At 36.6% G+C, this 25,516-nt stretch overlaps 1 protein-coding gene across 1 annotated transcript; it reads right to left on the bottom strand.

Annotated features, from left to right (window-relative positions):
- Positions 1-8,378: 8,378 nt before the first annotated feature.
- LOC146737908 (uncharacterized) lies at positions 8,379-10,422 on the bottom strand. The gene is made up of 3 exons (XM_085504729.1): positions 9,319-10,422; positions 9,060-9,216; positions 8,379-8,951 (listed from the first exon to the last, which is right to left on the bottom strand). Exons 1-3 carry the CDS (start codon positions 10,306-10,308, stop codon positions 8,866-8,868), a joined length of 1,233 nt encoding a protein of 410 aa, XP_085360855.1. The 5' UTR covers positions 10,309-10,422; the 3' UTR covers positions 8,379-8,865.
- Between the last annotated feature and the right edge of the window lie 15,094 nt (positions 10,423-25,516).

Genomic DNA, 25,516 nt, shown 5'->3' with positions numbered 1-25,516 from the left:
ATTTGAGTCGCGTGCTAAAAAAAACGCTCTACTGTATTTTGATACAAGATAGCTGATGATGGCTGTTTATTGTTGTCGCATATTCCTTCCTTGTCGTCAAGGGTGCCTATTAATAAATATTGTAGTGGTTCAAGCTGCCAGGCGTTAGTTTGGACAACTGCAGTGAAACTTCAAGCTGTAAAACCAATCCAAGATTTGAGATAGACAAACTAGTTATCACGAATTTCGTAGAAGAGAATTTAATCAATTCATTTCCTAGTTCTGTAGTTTATTATAAAGATTCCCCATACGAGCAAATTTGTTTCACTCCAAGTATTACGGGAACAAATTTAGCTGTGTTACACTGGAATGAAAATACCGATTGTCCGTAGACAAGTATTTAGAACTCACCTAATAACGGCAGCGGCAGCAAAATTATACGCTGTACATACCGGGAATAAACGGCACAGTAACTACAATTTAGTAACTGAGTCAAAGTAAAACAAAATGTATAGTTTCGTATTTCAAAATGATAACGGAATATTACGGAAATAAAATAAACACTGGTGGCCTTAGATTGTAATAACATTGAAGCATCATGAGACATTAGATGGTGTCATTGCAAGATGGGAGTTCTATGGCTGTTAATTAAACAATAATGAACGACCCACCAGACCACAATGGGCGAAAGCTCACTTTGTGAGTCCATTACGGGTTGCCGGGGAGTTCATTATTATTATTATTTTGTAGCGTTGTCAAAAAGCGGAAAAATTTGGAGAAAAATCCACAGTGAACAGAATAGTTTCACAGGGGTTTCACAGTCACTGGCCCGTGAATCTGAATAATTTAAAATGTCTTTCTGGAAATTTATTCCACAATCTTATATAACAATCTATGAAAGAAAATGTTTTTAATCCATCAAATAGTATTGTATTGAACTCATTTACATTGTGAGTGGATGATTAACTGATGTGTGGAGTAGCATTGCAGTGATCACCCGAGCGACCGGCACACCGTAACTATTACGCCGTATCGGTACTTGTCGCGGCCTTGCATTACGCTATGCAAGATCGCTGCAGTGGTCCAGCTGGATCGACTGTGCGTGGGGGTGGGTACCTGGGGTACATGTACGTAGTTGCACCGTTACCCTATCCCACTAGTATGTTCAAACCATCAAGGTAAATGTTATTGACAACTGTCCTGTCTGTGTAATAGTTATTTTAAATTCCACGGGAGGGCGGTGATTTGACGAATACTGAGCTGGAAAGCTAACCAACAGTGAATTTAATCTGACTGTATAAATAACAAAATACACACCTGAAAACACGGATACTTTTTTTTGCTTATGTAAACTGTGCCCGGACTGTGACATTTACCAAGAGCCGACGCTGAAGAAATACAAGTTACGTCTGTCATCGTCGATCTCGTTTCGCAAATTGCGTGGTACTACTCACTACAAAAACAGAACAAATTCATCTCTATGTACTCGTAGACATACATTGTAGCCTTATTTCGTTTATCGCATTAGCTTGGATAAATCATCCTCGGTTAACCGCACTTCATCAACACGATAGGGCGAACTAATCAGGAGGCCACCAGGACAGCGGCATCTGGGCGCGTACTAGATGGAACGCTTCGACCGATAATGTAATAGTGTAATACATTATCGCGAATAATCTGCTGCAATGACGTCATAAAATCCACTCGTATTGATAACGCTATAATGTAATTGCGCTTATTCGGGAGAATTTCTCAAGAATATAAACAATTCTGCTGCCCTCAATGTACTATTCGTGTCGTTGTTGTGTACTTTCGTTTTTATAGAGAATATGTGGATAATCTATAGTTGCATTAGAGGGCATTGTTTTTTTTCATAATACCTGTATGTAATGTGAGGATTTACTGCATCGAAATATCACGAGGTGGATGCTTTAATTACTTTTCAATTTGTCAATTTGCCTGGGCGGATTGGCGGATTTTTTGCAGAGTAGGTGTGTATCAAACTATGGTGGCCTACTATGTAAATATGTATTTCATATGATTTCCATGCCCTGCTTGTGTTCATGCCTTCAGGCATGGGGGCAAGCGATTCAAATATTCAGTTAAATCTTATTTCATGTTTCAATCAAATCTGCCCCATATTTTTTAAATGAGATAAATATTTTTTTTTGTTATTTTATACAGGGAGTTATACTCATTTTCCATACTGTGGAAGTTCAGACAATACTTTGAAAATTGAACTGATTTGTGTTATAACACGTGACACAGATGTTAATGTGAAGACGATGGCCTACATATGTGATAATAGTACAGGCTAAATATTGACAGTTTTATTCATCGAAACAACACAGCCAAGGTACGCAAGGAAATAACAAAAGTGCAATAAAAAAAACAAAGGATGTACAAACCAGAAACAAATAATCTTGAAAGACAATATTAAACATTACAGTGAAAGTGAATATGTCCGAAACCGAAATGCATTAAAGAAAGTACATTATCTGACATTTTTGTTAATTTTTTTTTCAAAATTCAAACATCATTAGAATTGTTTTCCTGTAGAATATCAGTTCTAATTATAGATGGGATCTAGGTGCTGGGTTCATTGTCGGCTGTGTTATATTATGGACGGATTTACTACCTGGTGATATTAGCTCAACATTGTTTGATAAAATATGACTTAATTCAGAAATGCGAAACATTGTAAAAATGAAACGCTGTCAACAAGTTTGATTACATATGTTTGTGTTTTTACTTAACTGTTAAACTTAACTGAAATAAACTCATTTTTAAGAAAAGATCAAGAGAAAGAGAAACAACATTAATGAAATAAGTGACATTGAAAAATGAACTGGGTCCCATCATTGCCTCTAAATCTTTGCAAAAAGTCAAATATCACTGAATAATATATTACATTACATATTGAGTATACACTAACAGAACCGAGCAAAAATCATAAAAAATAAACTTGTGTCAGATTATAACTAGTATCTGATGTCACGGTATGCTACTTGATTAACTTATGTCTTAACTACACACGGACAAGAATATGGTGATAACTTCTCGTGTTTGAATAACGATAGTACAGTGTGAAAAGTCGCCCTGTTAATATTATTAGATGAAAATCGAAACGAGTACAACCAGTACACGATACTCACTGTTGAAGAATTCGTTGTTTTCAATTACACACAGGTGACAATCTAGAACTAGCCCATAATATTCTCAACTCATCTCACACTCTAATGAGATCTAGGTTAATTAGGTTTATAATAGCGAGCAAAGAAATGTTAATAAGGAATCATGTTTCAGTAGGTCGCGCACAAATAATTCTTCTTGTACTATAACAATGGATACATACTTGAAATCTTGGATATAAGATAACACACATATTTTGTAACAACGTTTGTTAGTGGAGTATATAACGGAGCGACATTGTTTACATTTTCACAGCTATTTCACAAAAGGAAATGTGATACATGGATTTGTGTACACTCGTATTCAAATTGAAAGTTGTGAAATATAACAATTCAAATGTCTACGATTTCCATGTGTTTCAACAATATATTGCTGGCACACAAATAATTTCTTTCCGCTTTACCTCCTAACTGTGACAATTTTACACAGGTTTACACTTAGTGAATATAGTGAACAATGAAAAAAAAAATATTTTTAAACCATTGAATACAGGCATACCGTCACATAATCAGTCAAGCAAACCTTGTTACGAAATATACAAAAGTTAGTACACACTTTGCCAACGCTACGATAAAGACACCGGCTTTTCGTTTCGAGATTATGGAAATCGCCTTTGAGAAAAATACAGCAACAATGATTTTGAAAAATGAATTAAGTATATCAAGAATATTTTATAATTGAATTCAACGTACAAAAGGATATAGATTTTCACAATTACAGATTAAATGTGAACATTATTTAAAGACAATGCATAATCCGTTATATTCTCGATACATTTTGCATTTCATTTGTCTTGAATTATGACTGAAAGCAACTGAATAAAATTACAATGTATGTAACGTGTTCAAAAACTGTGTTCTTCAATAAAAACGAAACAAAATCACAACGTATACAACAGAAAGTGTTTATCGCAGTGTTGTGCAATGCGATGCTATTGTAAATATCATCACACGATTGAGGTTATTTTACTCAAAACCTATGATTTCCTTGGGCTTAAATATTCCAACTTTTTGTCTCTTCCTAGTAAAGTAAGCAATGGTGGTAAGAACTGAAATGAACGAACACGGAAAAATATTTAAATTAAAACATAACTCAATTTATTGTGCTCCTCGTGCCTTGCCGAACATATTATTCTAAAGTATACGTACCAACTACCACAATAACTATTGTTATAACCACGGAACAGCTGGCTGTTATAATTACCACCATGTTTACAGCTGTCCCACCACTATCAGATTCCTGTTATGAACCATAAAAATGGTTATGTCCAACATGACAGATAAGTGGGTGTACAAACATATGATTAACAGTTCTAGAATATACCTACGTTTAGATAAACTATGTCGATGGTTGTGTAAGATGTTGTTGTAACACCGTCTACTAATAACGACAAGTTACCTGAAAAAGTAGACAGAAAGTTACATCGAGAAAGGATGAAAGACGCAGATGCAGAAATCACACAACTATACAATGCTATCCGTCTATGCAATGTTTGAAATACATGGATTAATGTAATTATATGAACACATCCTTACATTCGTCAAGCTTAATTGCATTTTCTTTATACGTGGTATATCCATCAGGACAAGGCAGACAAGTCTCACTTCCAATACCAGGCTGATAACTTCCAGTTGGGCATAGTAAACACTTAAACGGAGCATCACTTGATTGTTGATAAAAACCAGATTCACAATCAACTACAAGATGAACAAATATTGAAGAAAATACACATGGCAATGTAACTATATATCTTCTTTCATTTGTCAGAGAGAAATACAAGTGGCAAGCAGCACCACAGAGAACCAAGCAAGCGGCGAACTACATACATTATGCAAGACTTAATTGGCTCAGTTATTCAGGGTTGTCTTTTTAGTCACAATAAGCATATGCAGTACACAGGTTCTGGTCTGCAGTAAAGCGATGTTCAATTAGAAGAATGTTCAGTTGATTGAAAAAAATAGTTGCATCACTTGACCAATGAATATTTACGTAGGTATAGTATGTCATCACCTTTCGAAAAAAAACCAACAAAGAGACTAAGTGAGGACAATATAGCTATATTACTATTCAACCTACCGCATATGAATGACAACTTGCTGTATGATTCTTGTCCATATGGACAGACTGGTTCAATAAGTTGATATCGCACTCTACCACTCTTAATGTTGATGGGTATGTCGTTTATTGTAAACAGATATTTACTTCATAGTGCATCATTGTGTTATCAGCGGCCTTTAACAAAGTAGTCGCTTTCACAGTCAAATGTACATCACCATATATTAATGCATCCTCTATTGTGATATTTACTACATCTACCATAAGTATCAATTCAGTGGACCCTATCATATTTAGGATGGCATTTAAGAATTTGTTTTCAAGGTTGACTGAAGAATCATAGACAACCTCTGGCTTGTTTGTAGAAATCATTGACTGGTAGAATCCAAAGTACACTTCAGTAGTGAGTGTAGCTAAAGACGTTCTCAGAACTATTAATTTCAGTGTACTTGATACTTGTTTACCAATTTCATTTATTGCTTCGCATCTGTACCATCCTTGTTCAACGTTGCGTGTTTCATCAAATACAAGATGTGTGCCCCAACTTGAAAGTTTAGTGAATGTTTGAGAATCATTAGAAAAATACCAAAAAACATCAGGTGTAGGCCGTCCAGTGACATTGCAGCTCATTTGAAAAGGGGGTTCTTGTCCAGCAATAACAGTTTCGTCTTGGAGGAAATTTGTGACTGTCGGTGGTGTTAACACATTAATAAATATTTCATCAGATGTAACACTGATGACATGATTCTTGCCACACATTTATACCAGCCTATTGCTGACAGATTTGCATTACCAAGACTCAACTTTATGTCATCAGAAATCAAATTGTCATCTTTATACCAAGTGATGGTAGGTGTAGGGTCTCCAGTTGCATTACAAAACAATACTATTTCCTCATTCTCCACGAGTGTCATATTAACCAGTTCGTTTAGGATTATTGGTTGTTCAGCACAGAATATTTTCAAATTCAGTGTTTTCTGCAAAACGTTTAAAAGTGAAGAACTGATATCGAGAGCATCGTCAAGTCGGAGTGAATCATTTCGAAGAATACCATAGAACTGTGCTTTACTTTCCAATATGAGATTTTTCATGGAGTTGACATATGGAAGATCAACATGTTCATAAAGTCTGTAAAATTTATCGAACGTAATCAACAGACAGTCTTCAAATGAAGCACACTCTTCTTCAGTAAACATTTCATGTGTGAAATTCTCCATGCCTGCTTTCCATGGTCCGACGACTTGGTAACCTGCTGCAAGTTCCAATGATCTTAAGCTTGAAGCATGCGTTTCATTCATGACAGCTAATGACTCACGAATCGCTGGATTTTCTGTCAGATTTAATTTATAGATCTCAGCTTCAATGTCTTCTTCTGTAATATTATAGTTCACATAGGCTTCTGTCACGTTCACGCTACTCCTATCTACGTCTATTAAAGTTATATTATTCTGAAACATGCTGAAGTCATCGAGTTCTTCAGATGAATTGTCCCTACTGTTTTTCGATTCATCAGCAATCTCATTAAGGAGAAATATTGATTGAAACAGAAAGTCATATATGTTTAAAAATGTGTCACACTTCTTCTTGAAAAGAGAAACTCGGAAATCATTTTCGTTTCCCTCAGTAACCCAAGAAGCATTCATATATTCACTTTCAAATGTCTCAACGTGCAATGTTTGATTCACATGTTCTGATGAATTATAAGGTTGGTCTACATACTCAATGGCGCGTTTCTTCTTGAATGGTGTCAACATATCTGCCAACAGTTCAATCACACTAACTGCTACATTCCAGATACTTTCAGCTAAATTTCGAAAATTAATTACTACTTTAACTGTTCTCATACCTATTCGGAATAGATCAACTTCAATTCCAACCTCAAACACAAATACATCAACAGTTGACACTTCAACTTCAAACCAAATCCGCTGTATATCGACTACTGACCCTAGACCATGTCTAACGATGAAATTGAACACTTCTATTCCAGCAGCAACTGCAAGCTTTACCAATTCCAGTGCATATTTTGCAGTTTCAAAGACCAATTTGACCCCTTCCAATGTTACAGTTACCAAGTCCAGTGCAAGTTTTGCTAAATCGAGAATGATTCTAGCTCTATCCACCACAAACTGAACAGTGTAAACTGCAATTTTAGCAACATCCAATGCTGTCAATGCAACTCCTACCGCTAGTTCAGCCATACCCAAAGCCACATAAGCCACTGCTCGTATAGCTGCACATATAATATTTGCAGCAATGCATAATGGATCCGTTATTTTAATTCCACAGCGTGATAGATAACATGAAGGATATGGAATCCTTAAAATCCGAGTGTGACGCCAACAGCATTTTATGAAAGGAATGCATATTTTGTGACAATTTCGCATTTGACAGAGGTTATCAATGTCAAGACGTTTTTCCCTTAACCAGTCTTTTGCAGATTGCACATCATCTTGGAGACTGTCAATCTCTGCTACTGCATTGTCTAATGCATTTACAGCTTCGTCAAATTTGTTGTTTGCCTTATCAACATCTTCTGTTTTGTCTTGTAACCATTGTTGAGCTCTACTGACACCATCCTGGGCATCTGTAACCAAATCTTGGGCTTGTGTCAATCGTAAATTCGCCTTTTCTCCAAATTCATTGGCTGCATTTATCAGTGCATCTGTCATTCTCATTGGTAAAGACTGAGGTCCAAAGCCAAATTCTCCCCCTACTTTCCATGTTTGTTCAGACCATGGAACAAAAACAGATGCCTGAGCATATACAGTTGCATAACACACATCCCAAATATGGCCATCAACTTGAAAATGAATTACCTTGTTGGTGATAAACACATTCGCTTCGGCCATAATGCCAAGGATATTGACGCCACCAAAGAAACGAAACAAAAAATCATCTGTATTTGATGCAAGAGCAAATGCCCCACCCAAATACTTATGGCCTATTGCCAGTATTTTATATTTTATGCCGCGAGACAATTTAATTAAACCCTTTGTAGCCTTATCATCTTCAAACAAACCATACAGATCACTGAATCTGCTGCATTCACCTAACATGTTTGACTGAACGATTTCAATCTGAACTGACCCAAAGCCCAAGGCAACAATATTGAGTTTTGCTTGAAACATCAGACCCACTCCTGTGAAATCTTTCCTTATTTTCAGCACGTTTTCCACATATAACAGTGCACATCGTTCAACATTGCTCTGTAACTTGTGTGTATAGTTTAAAAGTGAGTCAACATTGCTATTAACTAATCTTACAGATTCATTTGTAAATTGCTGCTGTAGATCAACACATATGTACTTTATTTTCTGGACACGTGACCTTATAGGCGATAAGATATCTGGTAAATCATTGAACAGTTCGTTTCCAGTCATAATGGTTTCTAAGTCTTCTTTGAAACCAATTAGTTCTAATGTCAGTTCTCTGAGTGTTGATTGGGTAATTTTGGAAACATTGCCAATGAAGGTATTTATCAGTAACACCATCTCATCTATACTGGGAAGTATTTCTCCGATAATATCTATAATGGCACGTTTAGGAAGTGCTGCGATTTCATCAGAAATGTCATATGTAATGAAGGCATTGATATTGGTAACCAGTGTGACTCCAAACAACCTTGCCATCATTGAGTTACCAAAAGGATTTGCAGACAGTTGACCACGGAAAAAAAAATCCAGGACGGTCCGCACCAGAACCACACCATTGTCTTTCAGCGCCTGGAGATTTCATAAATATAAAATACAATTACTACGTATTTATTATTCAAATTTCATTAAGCAAATCATTCTTATATATTAAACAGGTGGAAATGTCTTTATAATTACCACCAATCGAGAGAAATGCACTTGCACTTGAATCTATTACTCCTTCAATTGGGATGATGATGGTTGCGCTGAATACTTTGAATGATATCTGCATGTCAACTTGTGTTGTGAATAAAACAATCGCTTCCCAACGAGTTGCAAACAAATGAGTTAACATCTGTGAAAAGAAAAGTAAATGCAAATTAATTGCGTTTCATATTGGTGTTAAGCACTATTAAATACCACCATTACTGTGAATTACTAATTAACAATTCATTACCTTGTCAATGTCATCGACTGCCAGCATGAACACTAGATCACCAGAAAGTGAAAAACCAATTGTATCACTATCTCCGAGTAGGTTATCATTTGATATTGAGAGAGACATCCATATGTTATATCCTGAAGAGAGCGTGTAGGTAAACATATGGTCACCATTCCACAGTTCAATACTAGCTGTCGCAGGTTTGAGTTTCTTGCTGACTGACATTCCAATTCCTATCAGGTTGATCACCCATCCTGTGCCATTTAACGGTGTAAGTACCTCCAGCTGACGCAGTTCGTCCCAAAACTCTTCTGGGAACATAAATATGACACTTGTTCCTAAGACAGTGTCGCATATATCGATCAGTATACACATTCCATTGGCTGATGATGGAAGTTGTATTGTGTCTCCGAGGATCGATATCTCTGTCTCGCTTTTTAAAAGAAAAACAGAATACAGATCGTCAGCAAACACAGGGGCATCTAGACACGCACCATAGTTACCAATTTCATTGCCACGAAGAAGCATTGAACTGATGCCACTAAATTCAATGTACACATGTTCTTTGTCAGTAATTCTAATCCAATTTGGTAAATTGAGAGATATGCCGTTTAAAAAGGATTTAACAAAAGCGTTGCTTTCCGTGAATTCCTGAATATCATATACAGTCAGAGGAATTTCTATGCAATCATTGTTTTCATAGTCAGAAATTATGTCCCCAAGTTCTGGAGAATAACGCGACGAAATACTGGCTAAAGAGAATGGTGAAGTATTGATGACAGCGACACCATTTAGAGAGATTGGAACAGACAATCGGTTAACGTCAAAGAAGACGACATCGAATGTGTAATGAACTAACGAATTACTTTTTAATTGATACCACTTAGCTGTGGATGATAATGATAACTTTAAACTGGTCGTCAATGGACACTGGAAAATATTTTTCACATAGCAGCCTGTTGGGAGCGTTGCAAAGGGCATCTTAAGCTTTTCAAAGGCCGACATGACCGATGCTACTGACGTCGATAAAGGTTCGAAATCTTGTGCACTGGTTCCGGAAAGTGCAAATTTAGTATTTAATATACCAGATGTTATTGGCGTGATCGTAACTTCAGCAATAGTTTTTGATTAGTAATTAAAACAGTTGCAGGTTCGAACACAGCTTCATCAGAGATAAACGATATTAGAATAAGATCACTGGGTGTTGCTGAAATGTTGAAGATATGTGGTTCTCCAATCCTCAGTTGCGGAAAGTGTGGTAATTGGACGACACCATATTCGCACATCTCTCCGTCATATCCGGTGTCACCACAGTTGCATGCTGGGAAATTATCAGCTGTGACAATACAAGAGCCACCATTGAGACACAGGCCAGGCCTGCATATATCTGTGAAGGATTAAATTTACGTAATTTAGAATACTTAAGCTAAGACGGTAGGCAAAAGTGCCTGGGTTAATACTAGAAATAATACATGAATACCTTTCGTCTTGGGAAAATAAGTTATTAGTACTATTCTGGAAATGAAAAAAAAAGCACAATGAGCATTGCCGTGGTGACATGTTTTGACCCGTACATATATTGGTTTTGTGTCTTGCTCAGACTGATTCACTCATCTGGGCTAAATATTGAATGCTTGCTGTGAAAAATTACGTACTATTTTACACTAAAACAAGCTATGCATGGCACAGTCCCCGTTAGTTATCGAATTCAAGATATATAATTTTGTTTATAGTAATATAATTGGAATATAAGCATGTCAGAAGTATGGATCCAGAAAATGATGCTTGATTATGATGATTTGTAACTCAAATATTTTTGACATTTTGTTATTTTGTATCTGACCGTCAAACGAGTACTTGTCCATATTGAGAGATATTGCTCTGGAACAGCATTAATTAAACGAAAATCGGCCATTTTGATTACATCTATATATCTATAACATAATGTATAATGAATATATAAAATTTTAACATAATCAGTCAAAGCATGTCGGAGATATGGCTTTAGAATCGCATTCATTAAAACAAAATAGCCGCCAGTCAGCTATTTTGAATCTGATCTGAAAATATATGACATGCATCAGGAACCCATAAAGTCTAATGTATGTACCAAGTATGTACCAAGTTTGAACAAAATCAATCACAAATGCTTGATTTTTGAGGATTTTTATACCACAAATATGGCCGCCATTTGAACATAATGAGTCAAAGAAGTGCAGTGATATGCATTCATTGAAACAAAATTTTAAATCCGATCTGAAATATTATGGGTTCCTGGTGCACATCATTTTATATCTAATTTATGTACAATCAGAACGAGAAACAAATGTATGTGCATATGTCTAATATTTTATATGATGTATGTGCGAAATTTGAATGTAATTGATCCATGCATGTCTAAGATATAGGTCCGGACGCACGGACGCACGCACACACGAACGCATGGACACAGGGACACACGTACGCACAGAGGTCAAACCAGGAGTCACCGTTTTCGGACTGCTGATATTGTTATTTGGCACCCGATCGTCAACCATGAATACCACAAATAATGTTCGCGAACATTATTTGTATAGTCCTTTAGCAGAATTTCGCATTTTCAGTGGAACACCAATATGCACGCAATCGTGCAGTAGAAGTGCGTGCAATTCATCGAATATTTGTTTACAACTCTCATCATGTACCCCGCTATTGATAACTTACAACTTTCTCAATTTATCAAATATGTGTCAAATCGGTAAAGCAATTAATGACTTCGGATATTGCAATTGAATGTACACTTTAATGTATACACAATTCCGTATTGTATATATTGCTCATATCAGTAATGAGCTATCTGAATTTCAATTTGCCAGTTGACAAACATCACTAAATGCTGACCGAAAATTTTCAAGCACTAATTCAAAAATCAAGTTAAAGCCCAAAGAATTTATCCCGATGTTGCATTTTTAAATAAAACACCAGTACACAGAGATATATGAAGTACATATATATCCACTTAGAAATAATAAAAAAAAACATTCCACCATGTAAATACATTCAACGATGACTGCACTCTCAGCCGAATAAAAAAACCTAGTCATAATGAACAGTTTTTGACATTGCACTAGTCTTAAACACACTTTCAAAAATAGTTTAACCTGTTCAGAATACTACTCACCCCAACGAAAACAAGAGTTTTGAAGTAAAAATCCACACTTGAGTCTGAAATTATGTTTGTTCTACTGGCATATTTATTTAAAACAGTTACAGAATTACATAGATGCCATCCTATGCTAAGAATGGGTACCTCAAATGTGACCCTCCTCCAAGTATTCCTACATGGTTATATAGTCAAACAAGAATCACTAGTACTTATATTGTACTACCATTGCAATATTTAATCTGTAGGGTTGGGATGCACATAATTTCAAGGATTGAGCACAGAAGGCAACACAACCCACAAATATATACCACTCCAATTGATATTGAATTGATAATAAATTATTTTACCTATTTTCAATTTTACATGGTAAATAGCAAAAAATTATATAATTATTCAGTTACTTGATAACGCAATATGTAGATAACTTACCAATACACGTGTAACCATTGCTATCCAAAACAAAACCACGTTGACAATCACAATAATAAGCGCCTAATGTATTATTGCATAGCTGTTTACACTTATGGCTCCCCACACATTCATCAATATCTTTTAAAAAAGAACATTTATAAGAATAAAATGTGATGGTATGTTGCTTTCCCATTATCGCTAAGCAAGACGTTTTATTGTACATAATAGATAACGTAAACAATTTCCATAAACAATATACCTGAACCAACAGGAGCGTGTCTCTTTAAAGTCATAAGATCAAATGATTTGTATGTATTACTTCCGAATATGGAACAATGTTACAGTGAGCCATATACAAATAGCCTAAAATAAATACAAGTCATTTTAATGACACAGTCCCCCTCTATTAACTTTAAAAATTGTTTTTTGACATATATTGCTACATGCATAACATATGCAATCAAATTGGATATATAAATCACTGGTCATGTGGCCACATAAATTGTTTCTGAATGATTTTGCAGTGCAAGTAATTGAGATTGAATAATACACTAATCAACTATCATAAAAATCCGGCATTCCAAAATTTCAAATTTGTATCACAACTGAAGTACATGTTTCCAGTATCGTGGGCATGCAGGCATGACACTCTTTCTAACAACGTTTCAAAGCATGTGTCAGTTACAGTTTACCCACACCCATAATCGTAATATGCGTCCCAGGTGGAAATATTAACATTGTTTCATTTTGCAACCACACTCACACATTATATCTTAAATTATCTATTTACTTTTTTAATTTATTATTTTTTTTTATTATTTATAATTTTCGACTCTGGACATTCAATAATGCTTTATAGTCCACCATGGAATGAAAGCATGTCCAAATACATTTTCAACAAACAAGATGGCTGCCAGTCGATAATAAATAAATGGCACGGACATGTAATCGAAATGTGTTGATGTACGTGCCAAATGTTCAAGAAAATAGTCCGTTAGTATTATGACCAAAAATCAATATGGCCGAACGCGAAACGAATTGTCATGGACATGTATTCTAACATGTATAAGGTTTGAGCAAAAACAAAGCATGTTTAATAACAATCCTGACAATATAGTTGATACATGTTATTAGGATGGAGCAAAAATACGACGGAAAAGATTAATTGGCAATTGGCAAATTAGTTAAATAATGTGAATATAATAAAGTGTTTTGTTTTAACGGTTTACATTACGCAGACTTACCTACACAACTGGTTGAGTCAACGTCAAGTTGGTAGCCAGTAAAGCAGGAGCATACAGCATTTCCACTTACGCTTTGGCACAGATGACTGCAACCTGGATTATGAGTCTCGCATCCATCATGATCTGAAAATTAGTAAAGACATAAATCATATATTTCAGTGGATGACCTGAAATTATTTGAGATATATGATTTTTATATTATAACATTAAATTATGTAGTATGGACTACCAACTGTGGGGAATAATGGGCGTTTTTGTGTGCATTCTATCGAAACGTTTGATGATCATGTCAAATCAAAGTAGCCTGTTGGTTGAGATAGCTCTACTGTTAGCAATGTACATTTAAATTAATTAAATAACTGAAGATATCATTTGAAAATGAACAATATATATAGTATCAAAGCAATCGGACTTGCTGTTTTCAACAATTCGAGAATATCACTTTTTACCAAAAAAGACAAAATATTCATCAGAATTAGATGATTGAAGATATCACCACGAAATGAACAAATATGCGAAAGGTATACATGAGGTACTTATATTTATAGTATCAAAGCAATCAGACTTGCGGATTTTAACAAGAAGTCGAAAATGTCACTTTTTACCAAAACTTTTCACACAAATTAGAGAATTGAAGATATCATCATGCCAATGCGAGAGGTCCACATGGATATTTGGTTTTTAACAAGAAGTCAAACATATATCACTTTTTACCAAAAAGTACAGAATATTCACCAAAATTAGAGATATCATGAAATAAACAAATCTGAGAGAGGTCTACTTGTAGTACTGCTTGACTAAGTCGACAGCGAAGCTAAAAAAAACGTAATTATCAAATCGTAACCAAAAATTTATAAATACTTGGTTTACTGGTTCTACTGAATCTTCAGGCTTATTGACTAATTGATTCGATATTCGAATAGATTTTTTTGGCAAAATTCACAAAAATATTTTTACCTGAGCAGGTTTTACCATTGGCATCCAAGGTATAATTGGAATTACACGCACAGTAAAAGCTTCCATCTGTGTTGATGCAGTGTTGTTCACAGCCATCAGTACCAGTGTCGCACTCATTAATATCTAGAGAAGAGATAAGTTTGTCAGTGAGTAGAGGAACATGTAATAAACAAACAACTTTACAATCGAAATCTGGTTTTAGTTTTTATCATAATTGCTAAAAAAATTACGTAACAAATTTAGTGCATAACGAACGACGGGTTGTACGCACTAATGCACAAGACGCATGGGAGTCCAATATTTATATTACCTTGACACTCTGTTGCAGTATTTGATGCATAGCCTTCAAAACAGTGGCATTCATATGAACCAGGAGTATTAAAGCATTGTTGTGGACACTGGTGGGTATCATAATCACATTCATCAATGTCTGATAGTGCATAGACAATGCAAATGAAAAACGTATGTTAGTATTAACATGAGAAAAATTTATTCGACGGAATATCAAACACAAATAATTTTGCACAACACACGTATTTTATGTATAACTCGTTATTATATTCTAGCATGTCGTGATTGTGTTCATACTTACCATTACATGTTTTACCGTTTGAATCTAATACAAACCCGGCTTCACATGAGCAAACGAAACTCCCCAGTGTGTTTTGACAGACTTGATTACATCCACCATTATGCACAGTGCACTCGTCTCTATCTGGGATAAGATACATGTTGAATGAGATTGTAGGTAAATATGATTGCGTCAATGTCACTTCTCTCTTTCAGGTTTTTTAGATGAGACAGTTTTGGAGTCTAACTACCACAACTTCAGTATCTATATTTTTTTTAACAACAATGACTACACATACACTAACGTACACATGTATAACATTCACACACTGAGTAATAACGCTCTAAGGCTCAAATTCTATTTGAAAATAGAGGCATGGCCCAACATTCATAACATTTAACATATTATATAAATCAGATAAAACCCTCATGTACTCCAGGTCGGACTTTACACCGAAAATATTGTATACTATAGAATAAACTCTTACCATTACAGTGACCAGAAGAATCACTTTGGTACCCTTCATAGCAAATATATATATATGAACCAACGGTATCAACACATAACTGGTCACAAGGCTGTATAACAGTAGAGCACTCATCTATATCTGTTAAAGTTTTCGGATTAAAATTAATGAATTTATAAAACAATACCATTGTTTCAAATAGATTTACAGTAGAATTGTAATAATTGAATATTATACTCAGATACTACAATTTATTACCATTACATATTTTCCCGTCGGATGACAATACGCTACCGACTTTACAGTCGCACTCATAACTGCCTATTGTATTTAGACAAAGTTGTTCACAACCACCATTGTGGTATAGACATTCATTGACATCTGAAAAAAAAAATATATATATATATATAAGAAATGCTATGTAGTATTGATTTATTAAATACTATAAACACGATAATGTAAAATATTTGCTCTGGAATAAATATTGTAACTTGTAGAACTCTAGTAAATATAAAATGATATTACCTTCACATGTCTGACCATTAAATCCTATAGTGAAACCAGTAAAACAAGAGCAGAAGAAACTACCAATTGTGTTGTTACAAATCTGATAACAATCTCCATTATTTGAAAGACATTCGTTGACGTCTTCGGGATAATAGATAAGGGTACTCGTGAATTCATTTAAAGAATAGAAATGATGTATGGTACTCTGTAGAGTTCATTGTAATATGAATATATGATAACGTTTTTTAGACCTCGGAAAACATGTTGTTACAAGGAGTTACAGTTCTAGAATTTCATTGTTGATCAAGACCCCGTTTTAAGATCGCACTTGATATTGAAGGCACGTTTAAATGCACACATTAATTTTGTAGGATAATACCTTCACAACTTCTATCATCATTAGCTATCAGATAACCATGCCCACATGAACATAAGTAACTTCCTATTGTGTTGTGACAGTTTTGTTGACAGTCATTTCCATAGGTGCATTCATCCATATCTATATAGAAACGATTTGGATCAAAATAAATTTCATGCCATAAAAGCTAGAGTCACAAAATAAATCATTGATGAAACAATATCTGAAAATATATGTATTTTTTTCTGGCTCATACAGCAATATAAACCATATTGTACGACAAGTCGCGCATATTAATCTATTAGTTCAAATGTTGGTACTAATTATGTATGACATATTTGACACGTTTCTTGTGTGTATCTTTTAGAAACGGGTGATGATCGGGGGGAATCGGCCGTTTATTCAAAATTGTTAATTGGAGTGTAAGGAGTTTTGCATGTAGTAAGAAAAAAAAGTTTTGCTAAGTTTGAAAATATGTGCACACATATAATCAAAGTAAATTCAATGTAAATTGGTTGACATTAATATTATCTCATTCGGATGATAATACTGACTTTTCTAAAAAAAATAGCATGAATGATTACCCATACCTTGTGGAATATAAGCTTGTCATAATCACGTCAAATATGGCGGACGTATGATATGCTTGAGGTATAAATACGAGATACACATGTTGTACAACTGAGATATTCACATGGTGTACAACTGTTCACTAGTCCCATTTAAAACGCTACTTATATTAGAATGTGTTACTGTATTGAGATTGCATATAGATACCTGTGCACGTCTTCTGATCATCTGAAAGCTCATAACCGTGTTCACAGGAACAAAAGTAACTTCCATGTGTATTATGACAGGTCTGCTGGCAATTGCTTGCGATACATTCGTTGACATCAAAATAGAAATACCAACATTCACCATTGACATCATAACCAGAGACACTAAGAAAAGAACCCATTTTCGGGGCACATTTTGGCAGACATATGAACTATTAATGTTTCAGACATTTTGTACTGAAATGCAATATATAAGAACCTGTGTTATAAGGTTCACATTCACCAATCCAGGTTCACAAACACCATTTAACAGTAGACACAATATTAATTAAAATTGTATTTCTAATACACGATGATGTCTACGTTATGTTGCATATAGCAAAGCCAAAACATTCCTTAAATGCAATTATTGTAAGTAATGTATACAAAAATAAAAAAATACACACACCATAGTACTGTTGATTATGTAAGTAACACTATATACCTTCACATGTTCCGTTTATTCCTAGTACATATCCATCTCTACATGAACAAATGTAGCTTCCAATTGTGTTATGACAGTCATGTTGACACTCGTTGCTATGTTGAATGCATTCATTCTCGTCTATATTGAAATGTATAAATTTCCATTTACATTATATGTAAGTTATTACTAATCCAACTGGCTTTGATACAAAAAACCTGTTACAGCAAGGTTATAATGAAAGATTAAGCCATACCTTTACAAGACTTTCCATCAATAGCCAGAATGTAACCATTCACACACGAACAATAATAACCCCCTTCAGTGTTGTTACACGTTTGTTGACAATCATGTTCATTTAATGCACATTCGTTTACATCTAAAAACATGAAGCTACATTATATCGTATTTCCGAAAAAATGTATGTCACATTAAGAGTTAGCCGTCAGTATGGAAGGATATTTCATACTATGCTACAGTCTGTAATATCAGAACGCTGACTATGTGTTTAAAAAATAAAACCTTCAAAAATGGTATTAAACTTTGTTGTTAATGATAAGAATTAGTATTTAGAAGTGGATTGGATTTATTACGTTATTTTTTTAAATAAATCTGTTGAAATTATTCAAGATATATTTTTTTAGTTTTGTGACGATCATTGACCTTCATTATCAAACAACAATGTTACAAAATACATCCTGTTTCCATCATATTGCATCATTTTTGTGAATAATTATTTGCATCACATTTTGAATTTTGCTCCTTTTACCAAAAACTGTTCCAGATCATGCAAATTGCATGCGAAACGTATGCGAAGTTAAAATCGCCATTGAAGCTCAATACTGAAGATACATACACATACTGTGATATTGACATTAGACCATGTTTCCGGAAATAGTAGACATCTCATTTGGATGGCATGAGGAATATGAATGATAATTTAGAAGATGATGGTTATTTTAGTTATATTTCAAAACAATATAAAAACAATCTGTGACTTTGATCTTTGTACCACTATGAGACAAGGTTTGCAAGTCACATGAAGACATATATGGCTAGTTTGGAAGCCCTAGCTAATTTCCTGTTATACATATACTTATATACACACACGGGCTCTGCAAGGGCGAAGACAATATGTTCAACAATTATAAAAATAGAGAACATCAAAATAACGTGCACACAGTTTGATAGCAGTGTTTAATCTATATAGAATAATAACACTATATATAGTATATCCATCTCTACATGAACAATAGTAGCTTCCTACTGTGTTGTGACAGTCATGTTCACAGTCGTTGCTAAGTTGAATGCATTCATTCTCGTCTATATTACAGCGTAAAAATACATGTATAATTTCTTATTCACATTATATGTAAATTATGACTAATCCAACTGTCTTTGATACAAAAACAAAAAAACTGTTACAGCAAGCTTACAGGGAAAGATTAAGCCATACCTTCACATGACATTCCATCAATAGCAAGGGTGTAACCATTCATACACGAACAATAATAACTTCCTACAGTGTTGTTACACGTTTGTTGACAACCATGTCCACTCAGTGCACATTCGTTTATATCTAAAAACATGAGGGTACATTATATCGTATTATGAAAGTTTTAGTTCGGAGGAAAGCATTCATGGACGTTAGCATTGTTGCACTTACATTCACAGGTTCCTGTTGCACTTACCTTCACAGGTTCTGTTATCATAAAGTAGACTGTATCCTGTGTAGCATGTACAGTAATACGTTCCATTTGTGATGTGACAGTTATGATCGCAATCACCAACGGCACATGCGCCTATGTCTGTAAGATAATTTTATTAGGACATTCTAAATACATTTATTAAGTAACCGACTGATCTACGGCGAGCTTGGAAAAGCGTTTACTCACTTTTTTAAACACCTGATATGAATTCTCTGTTATATATACTTGCCAAGCGAAATTTATTGTATAATAATACCATTTGCTATTTGTTTTATGTCTTTGGGTTAATTAAAAAGTCCAAGGAACGCAAAACAAACGATATAGAACGATTGATAAAACAATTGACAAGAACAAAACTGACATGTAACACCACACTACATAGTGAAATCAGTAAGAAGAATAAACTATACATTTTTATACTGTTTGGATTTTAATTTAGGTGAAATAATTGTAAAAATATATAATAAAAACCTTAAATGCAGTCTAATATGTTAAACTTCATGTTACTTAAAGTTTTGTAATTAAAAATGATATTTTGGTATGCAATTCAATTTACTTCTCAACTTACTTTTTTTTAAGAAATATTAAGCAAACAACAATTTTCAAAAGCTTTTTTTGGTATTTAAATAAAATTTTCTGTAAAAAATATGACCTAAACAATTATTCACGCATTTATGTATACGTCCACCTTATTGCAACACATTGCACATTGTGTATAAGTATGACAGCGTATCTCTCGCCAGTTTAGAGAGAATAAATAATAACAATCATCACATTATGCACTCCGCTAGAAAGCAGTTCAGGTAGTTTCAAGGATTTAACTCACTCTTGACAAAAGTTCCTGAATACCACATATTATTGAGCGTCAATTAAAATTTTGAAAACAACATTTAAAACACAATTAGGTAAATTTGTCTTCGGCAAAACTCAAAGTTTTACATTGATGAGAAAGTGTACATCTTAGTACACTTAGGCAGGTGATAAATCACTACTTATTACGCAATTAAACAAGACATTGTTAATGACATAGACCATGTTATTTAATTTGCAGACACAAATAAAGAAAAGGATAGCATGACGAAAATCGACCAAATGCTTGATTCTTGATAAAATGGTTATTTTTGTTTGGCCACCGTGAATCTGATCGACAAACGAAAACACACACGTTTGATATGACGTATATGTAATATTTGAGTATGATCGAAGAATGTCAGCATTCAACAAAACAAAATGTCCACGGTCATGCTAAATCCAATATAAAAAACGAGGTCAAAACAAGTTTGAAAACATTTATTCATACGCGACTAAAATGTTGATAGCAAATAACACCGAATAAACGGCAAGGTAAAGACTATGTCTAATTATAGTAAACACGTACTGCGTGCGTGACTCGAACCGGCGCTCGCGTACGGCACCTAATCGCCTAGCTACACGCCACTACACGTCTTCCCCTCGGCCACCGGGCATCCCCAAAAAAGGATGCTTAATAACCGAGCTTATTACGTGCAGAGAACGTGAAACCCGTCCACGCGATACGCGCCACACAGCATGGCCAGAATGCGGCAAAGGCCTTCAGATCTGGCTGTAGTAGGATGGTGAAAGTAATGGTACAGCATTTTAACAGTGAATAAGTACTGAGAAATAATTTTTAAACTCATAGTTGCTGTCGACATAGGAAGTAAAGTAAGCAAATAACACCGAATAAACGGCAAGGTAAAGACTATGTCTAATTATAGTAAACACGTACTGCGTGCGTGACTCGAACCGGCGCTCGCGTACGGCACCTAATCGCCTAGCTACACGCCACTACACGTCTTCCCCTCGGCCACCGGGCATCCCCAAAAAAGGATGCTTAATAACCGAGCTTATTACGTGCAGAGAACGTGAAACCCGTCCACGCGATACGCGCCACACAGCATGGCCAGAATGCGGCAAAGGCCTTCAGATCTGGCTGTAGTAGGATGGTGAAAGTAATGGTACAGCATTTTAACAGTGAATAAGTACTGAGAAATAATTTTTAAACTCATAGTTGCTGTCGACATAGGAAGTAAAGTAAGCAAATAACACCGAATAAACGGCAAGGTAAAGACTATGTCTAATTATAGTAAACACGTACTGCGTGCGTGACTCGAACCGGCGCTCGCGTACGGCACCTAATCGCCTAGCTACACGCCACTACACATCTTCCCCTCGGCCACCGGGCATCCCCAAAAAAGGATGCTTAATAACCGAGCTTATTACGTGCAGAGAACGTGAAACCCGTCCACGCGATACGCGCCACACAGCATGGCCAGAATGCGGCAAAGGCCTTCAGATCTGGCTGTAGTAGGATGGTGAAAGTAATGGTACAGCATTTTAACAGTGAATAAGTACTGAGAAATAATTTTTAAACTCATAGTTGCTGTCGACATAGGAAGTAAAGTAAGCAAATAACACCGAATAAACGGCAAGGTAAAGACTATGTCTAATTATAGTAAACACGTACTGCGTGCGTGACTCGAACCGGCGCTCGCGTACGGCACCTAATCGCCTAGCTACACGCCACTACACGTCTTCCCCTCGGCCACCGGGCATCCCCAAAAAAGGATGCTTAATAACCGAGCTTATTACGTGCAGAGAACGTGAAACCCGTCCACGCGATACGCGCCACACAGCATGGCCAGAATGCGGCAAAGGCCTTCAGATCTGGCTGTAGTAGGATGGTGAAAGTAATGGTACAGCATTTTAACAGTGAATAAGTACTGAGAAATAATTTTTAAACTCATAGTTGCTGTCGACATAGGAAGTAAAGTAAGCAAATAACACCGAATAAACGGCAAGGTAAAGACTATGTCTAATTATAGTAAACACGTACTGCGTGCGTGACTCGAACCGGCGCTCGCGTACGGCACCTAATCGCCTAGCTACACGCCACTACACGTCTTCCCCTCGGCCACCGGGCATCCCCAAAAAAGGATGCTTAATAACCGAGCTTATTACGTGCAGAGAACGTGAAACCCGTCCACGCGATACGCGCCACACAGCATGGCCAGAATGCGGCAAAGGCCTTCAGATCTGGCTGTAGTAGGATGGTGAAAGTAATGGTACAGCATTTTAACAGTGAATAAGTACTGAGAAATAATTTTTAAACTCATAGTTGCTGTCGACATAGGAAGTAAAGTAAGCAAATAACACCGAATAAACGGCAAGGTAAAGACTATGTCTAATTATAGTAAACACGTACTGCGTGCGTGACTCGAACCGGCGCTCGCGTACGGCACCTAATCGCCTAGCTACACGCCACTACACGTCTTCCCCTCGGCCACCGGGCATCCCCAAAAAAGGATGCTTAATAACCGAGCTTATTACGTGCAGAGAACGTGAAACCCGTCCACGCGATACGCGCCACACAGCATGGCCAGAATGCGGCAAAGGCCTTCAGATCTGGCTGTAGTAGGATGGTGAAAGTAATGGTACAGCATTTTAACAGTGAATAAGTACTGAGAAATAATTTTTAAACTCATAGTTGCTGTCGACATAGGAAGTAAAGTAAGCAAATAACACCGAATAAACGGCAAGGTAAAGACTATGTCTAATTATAGTAAACACGTACTGCGTGCGTGACTCGAACCGGCGCTCGCGTACGGCACCTAATCGCCTAGCTACACGCCACTACACGTCTTCCCCTCGGCCACCGGGCATCCCCAAAAAAGGATGCTTAATAACCGAGCTTATTACGTGCAGAGAACGTGAAACCCGTCCACGCGATACGCGCCACACAGCATGGCCAGAATGCGGCAAAGGCCTTCAGATCTGGCTGTAGTAGGATGGTGAAAGTAATGGTACAGCATTTTAACAGTGAATAAGTACTGAGAAATAATTTTTAAACTCATAGTTGCTGTCGACATAGGAAGTAAAGTAAGCAAATAACACCGAATAAACGGCAAGGTAAAGACTATGTCTAATTATAGTAAACACGTACTGCGTGCGTGACTCGAACCGGCGCTCGCGTACGGCACCTAATCGCCTAGCTAAACGCCACTACACGTCTTCCCCCACGGCCACCGGGCATCCCCAAAAAAGGATGCTTAATAACCGAGCTTATTACGTGCAGAGAACGTGAAACCCGTCCACGCGATACGCGCCACACAGCATGGCCAGAATGCGGCAAAGGCCTTCAGATCTGGCTGTAGTAGGATGGTGAAAGTAATGGTACAGCATTTTAACAGTGAATAAGTACTGAGAAATAATTTTTAAACTCATAGTTGCTGTCGACATAGGAAGTAAAGTAAGCAAATAACACCGAATAAACGGCAAGGTAAAGACTATGTCTAATTATAGTAAACACGTACTGCGTGCGTGACTCGAACCGGCGCTCGCGTACGGCACCTAATCGCCTAGCTACACGCCACTACACGTCTTCCCCTCGGCCACCGGGCATCCCCAAAAAAGGATGCTTAATAACCGAGCTTATTACGTGCAGAGAACGTGAAACCCGTCCACGCGATACGCGCCACACAGCATGGCCAGAATGCGGCAAAGGCCTTCAGATCTGGCTGTAGTAGGATGGTGAAAGTAATGGTACAGCATTTTAACAGTGAATAAGTACTGAGAAATAATTTTTAAACTCATAGTTGCTGTCGACATAGGAAGTAAAGTAAGCAAATAACACCGAATAAACGGCAAGGTAAAGACTATGTCTAATTATAGTAAACACGTACTGCGTGCGTGACTCGAACCGGCGCTCGCGTACGGCACCTAATCGCCTAGCTACACGCCACTACACGTCTTCCCCTCGGCCACCGGGCATCCCCAAAAAAGGATGCTTAATAACCGAGCTTATTACGTGCAGAGAACGTGAAACCCGTCCACGCGATACGCGCCACACAGCATGGCCAGAATGCGGCAAAGGCCTTCAGATCTGGCTGTAGTAGGATGGTGAAAGTAATGGTACAGCATTTTAACAGTGAATAAGTACTGAGAAATAATTTTTAAACTCATAGTTGCTGTCGACATAGGAAGTAAAGTAAGCAAATAACACCGAATAAACGGCAAGGTAAAGACTATGTCTAATTATAGTAAACACGTACTGCGTGCGTGACTCGAACCGGCGCTCGCGTACGGCACCTAATCGCCTAGCTACACGCCACTACACGTCTTCCCCTCGGCCACCGGGCATCCCCAAAAAAGGATGCTTAATAACCGAGCTTATTACGTGCAGAGAACGTGAAACCCGTCCACGCGATACGCGCCACACAGCATGGCCAGAATGCGGCAAAGGCCTTCAGATCTGGCTGTAGTAGGATGGTGAAAGTAATGGTACAGCATTTTAACAGTGAATAAGTACTGAGAAATAATTTTTAAACTCATAGTTGCTGTCGACATAGGAAGTAAAGTAAGCAAATAACACCGAATAAACGGCAAGGTAAAGACTATGTCTAATTATAGTAAACACGTACTGCGTGCGTGACTCGAACCGGCGCTCGCGTACGGCACCTAATCGCCTAGCTACACGCCACTACACGTCTTCCCCTCGGCCACCGGGCATCCCCAAAAAAGGATGCTTAATAACCGAGCTTATTACGTGCAGAGAACGTGAAACCCGTCCACGCGATACGCGCCACACA

Source organism: Saccoglossus kowalevskii, chromosome 10 (assembly GCF_978046115.1).
Source record: "Saccoglossus kowalevskii chromosome 10, keSacKowa6.1, whole genome shotgun sequence".
NCBI classification, from domain to species: domain Eukaryota; kingdom Metazoa; phylum Hemichordata; class Enteropneusta; family Harrimaniidae; genus Saccoglossus; species Saccoglossus kowalevskii.
This window is presented reverse-complemented; position numbering and strand designations above follow the sequence as displayed.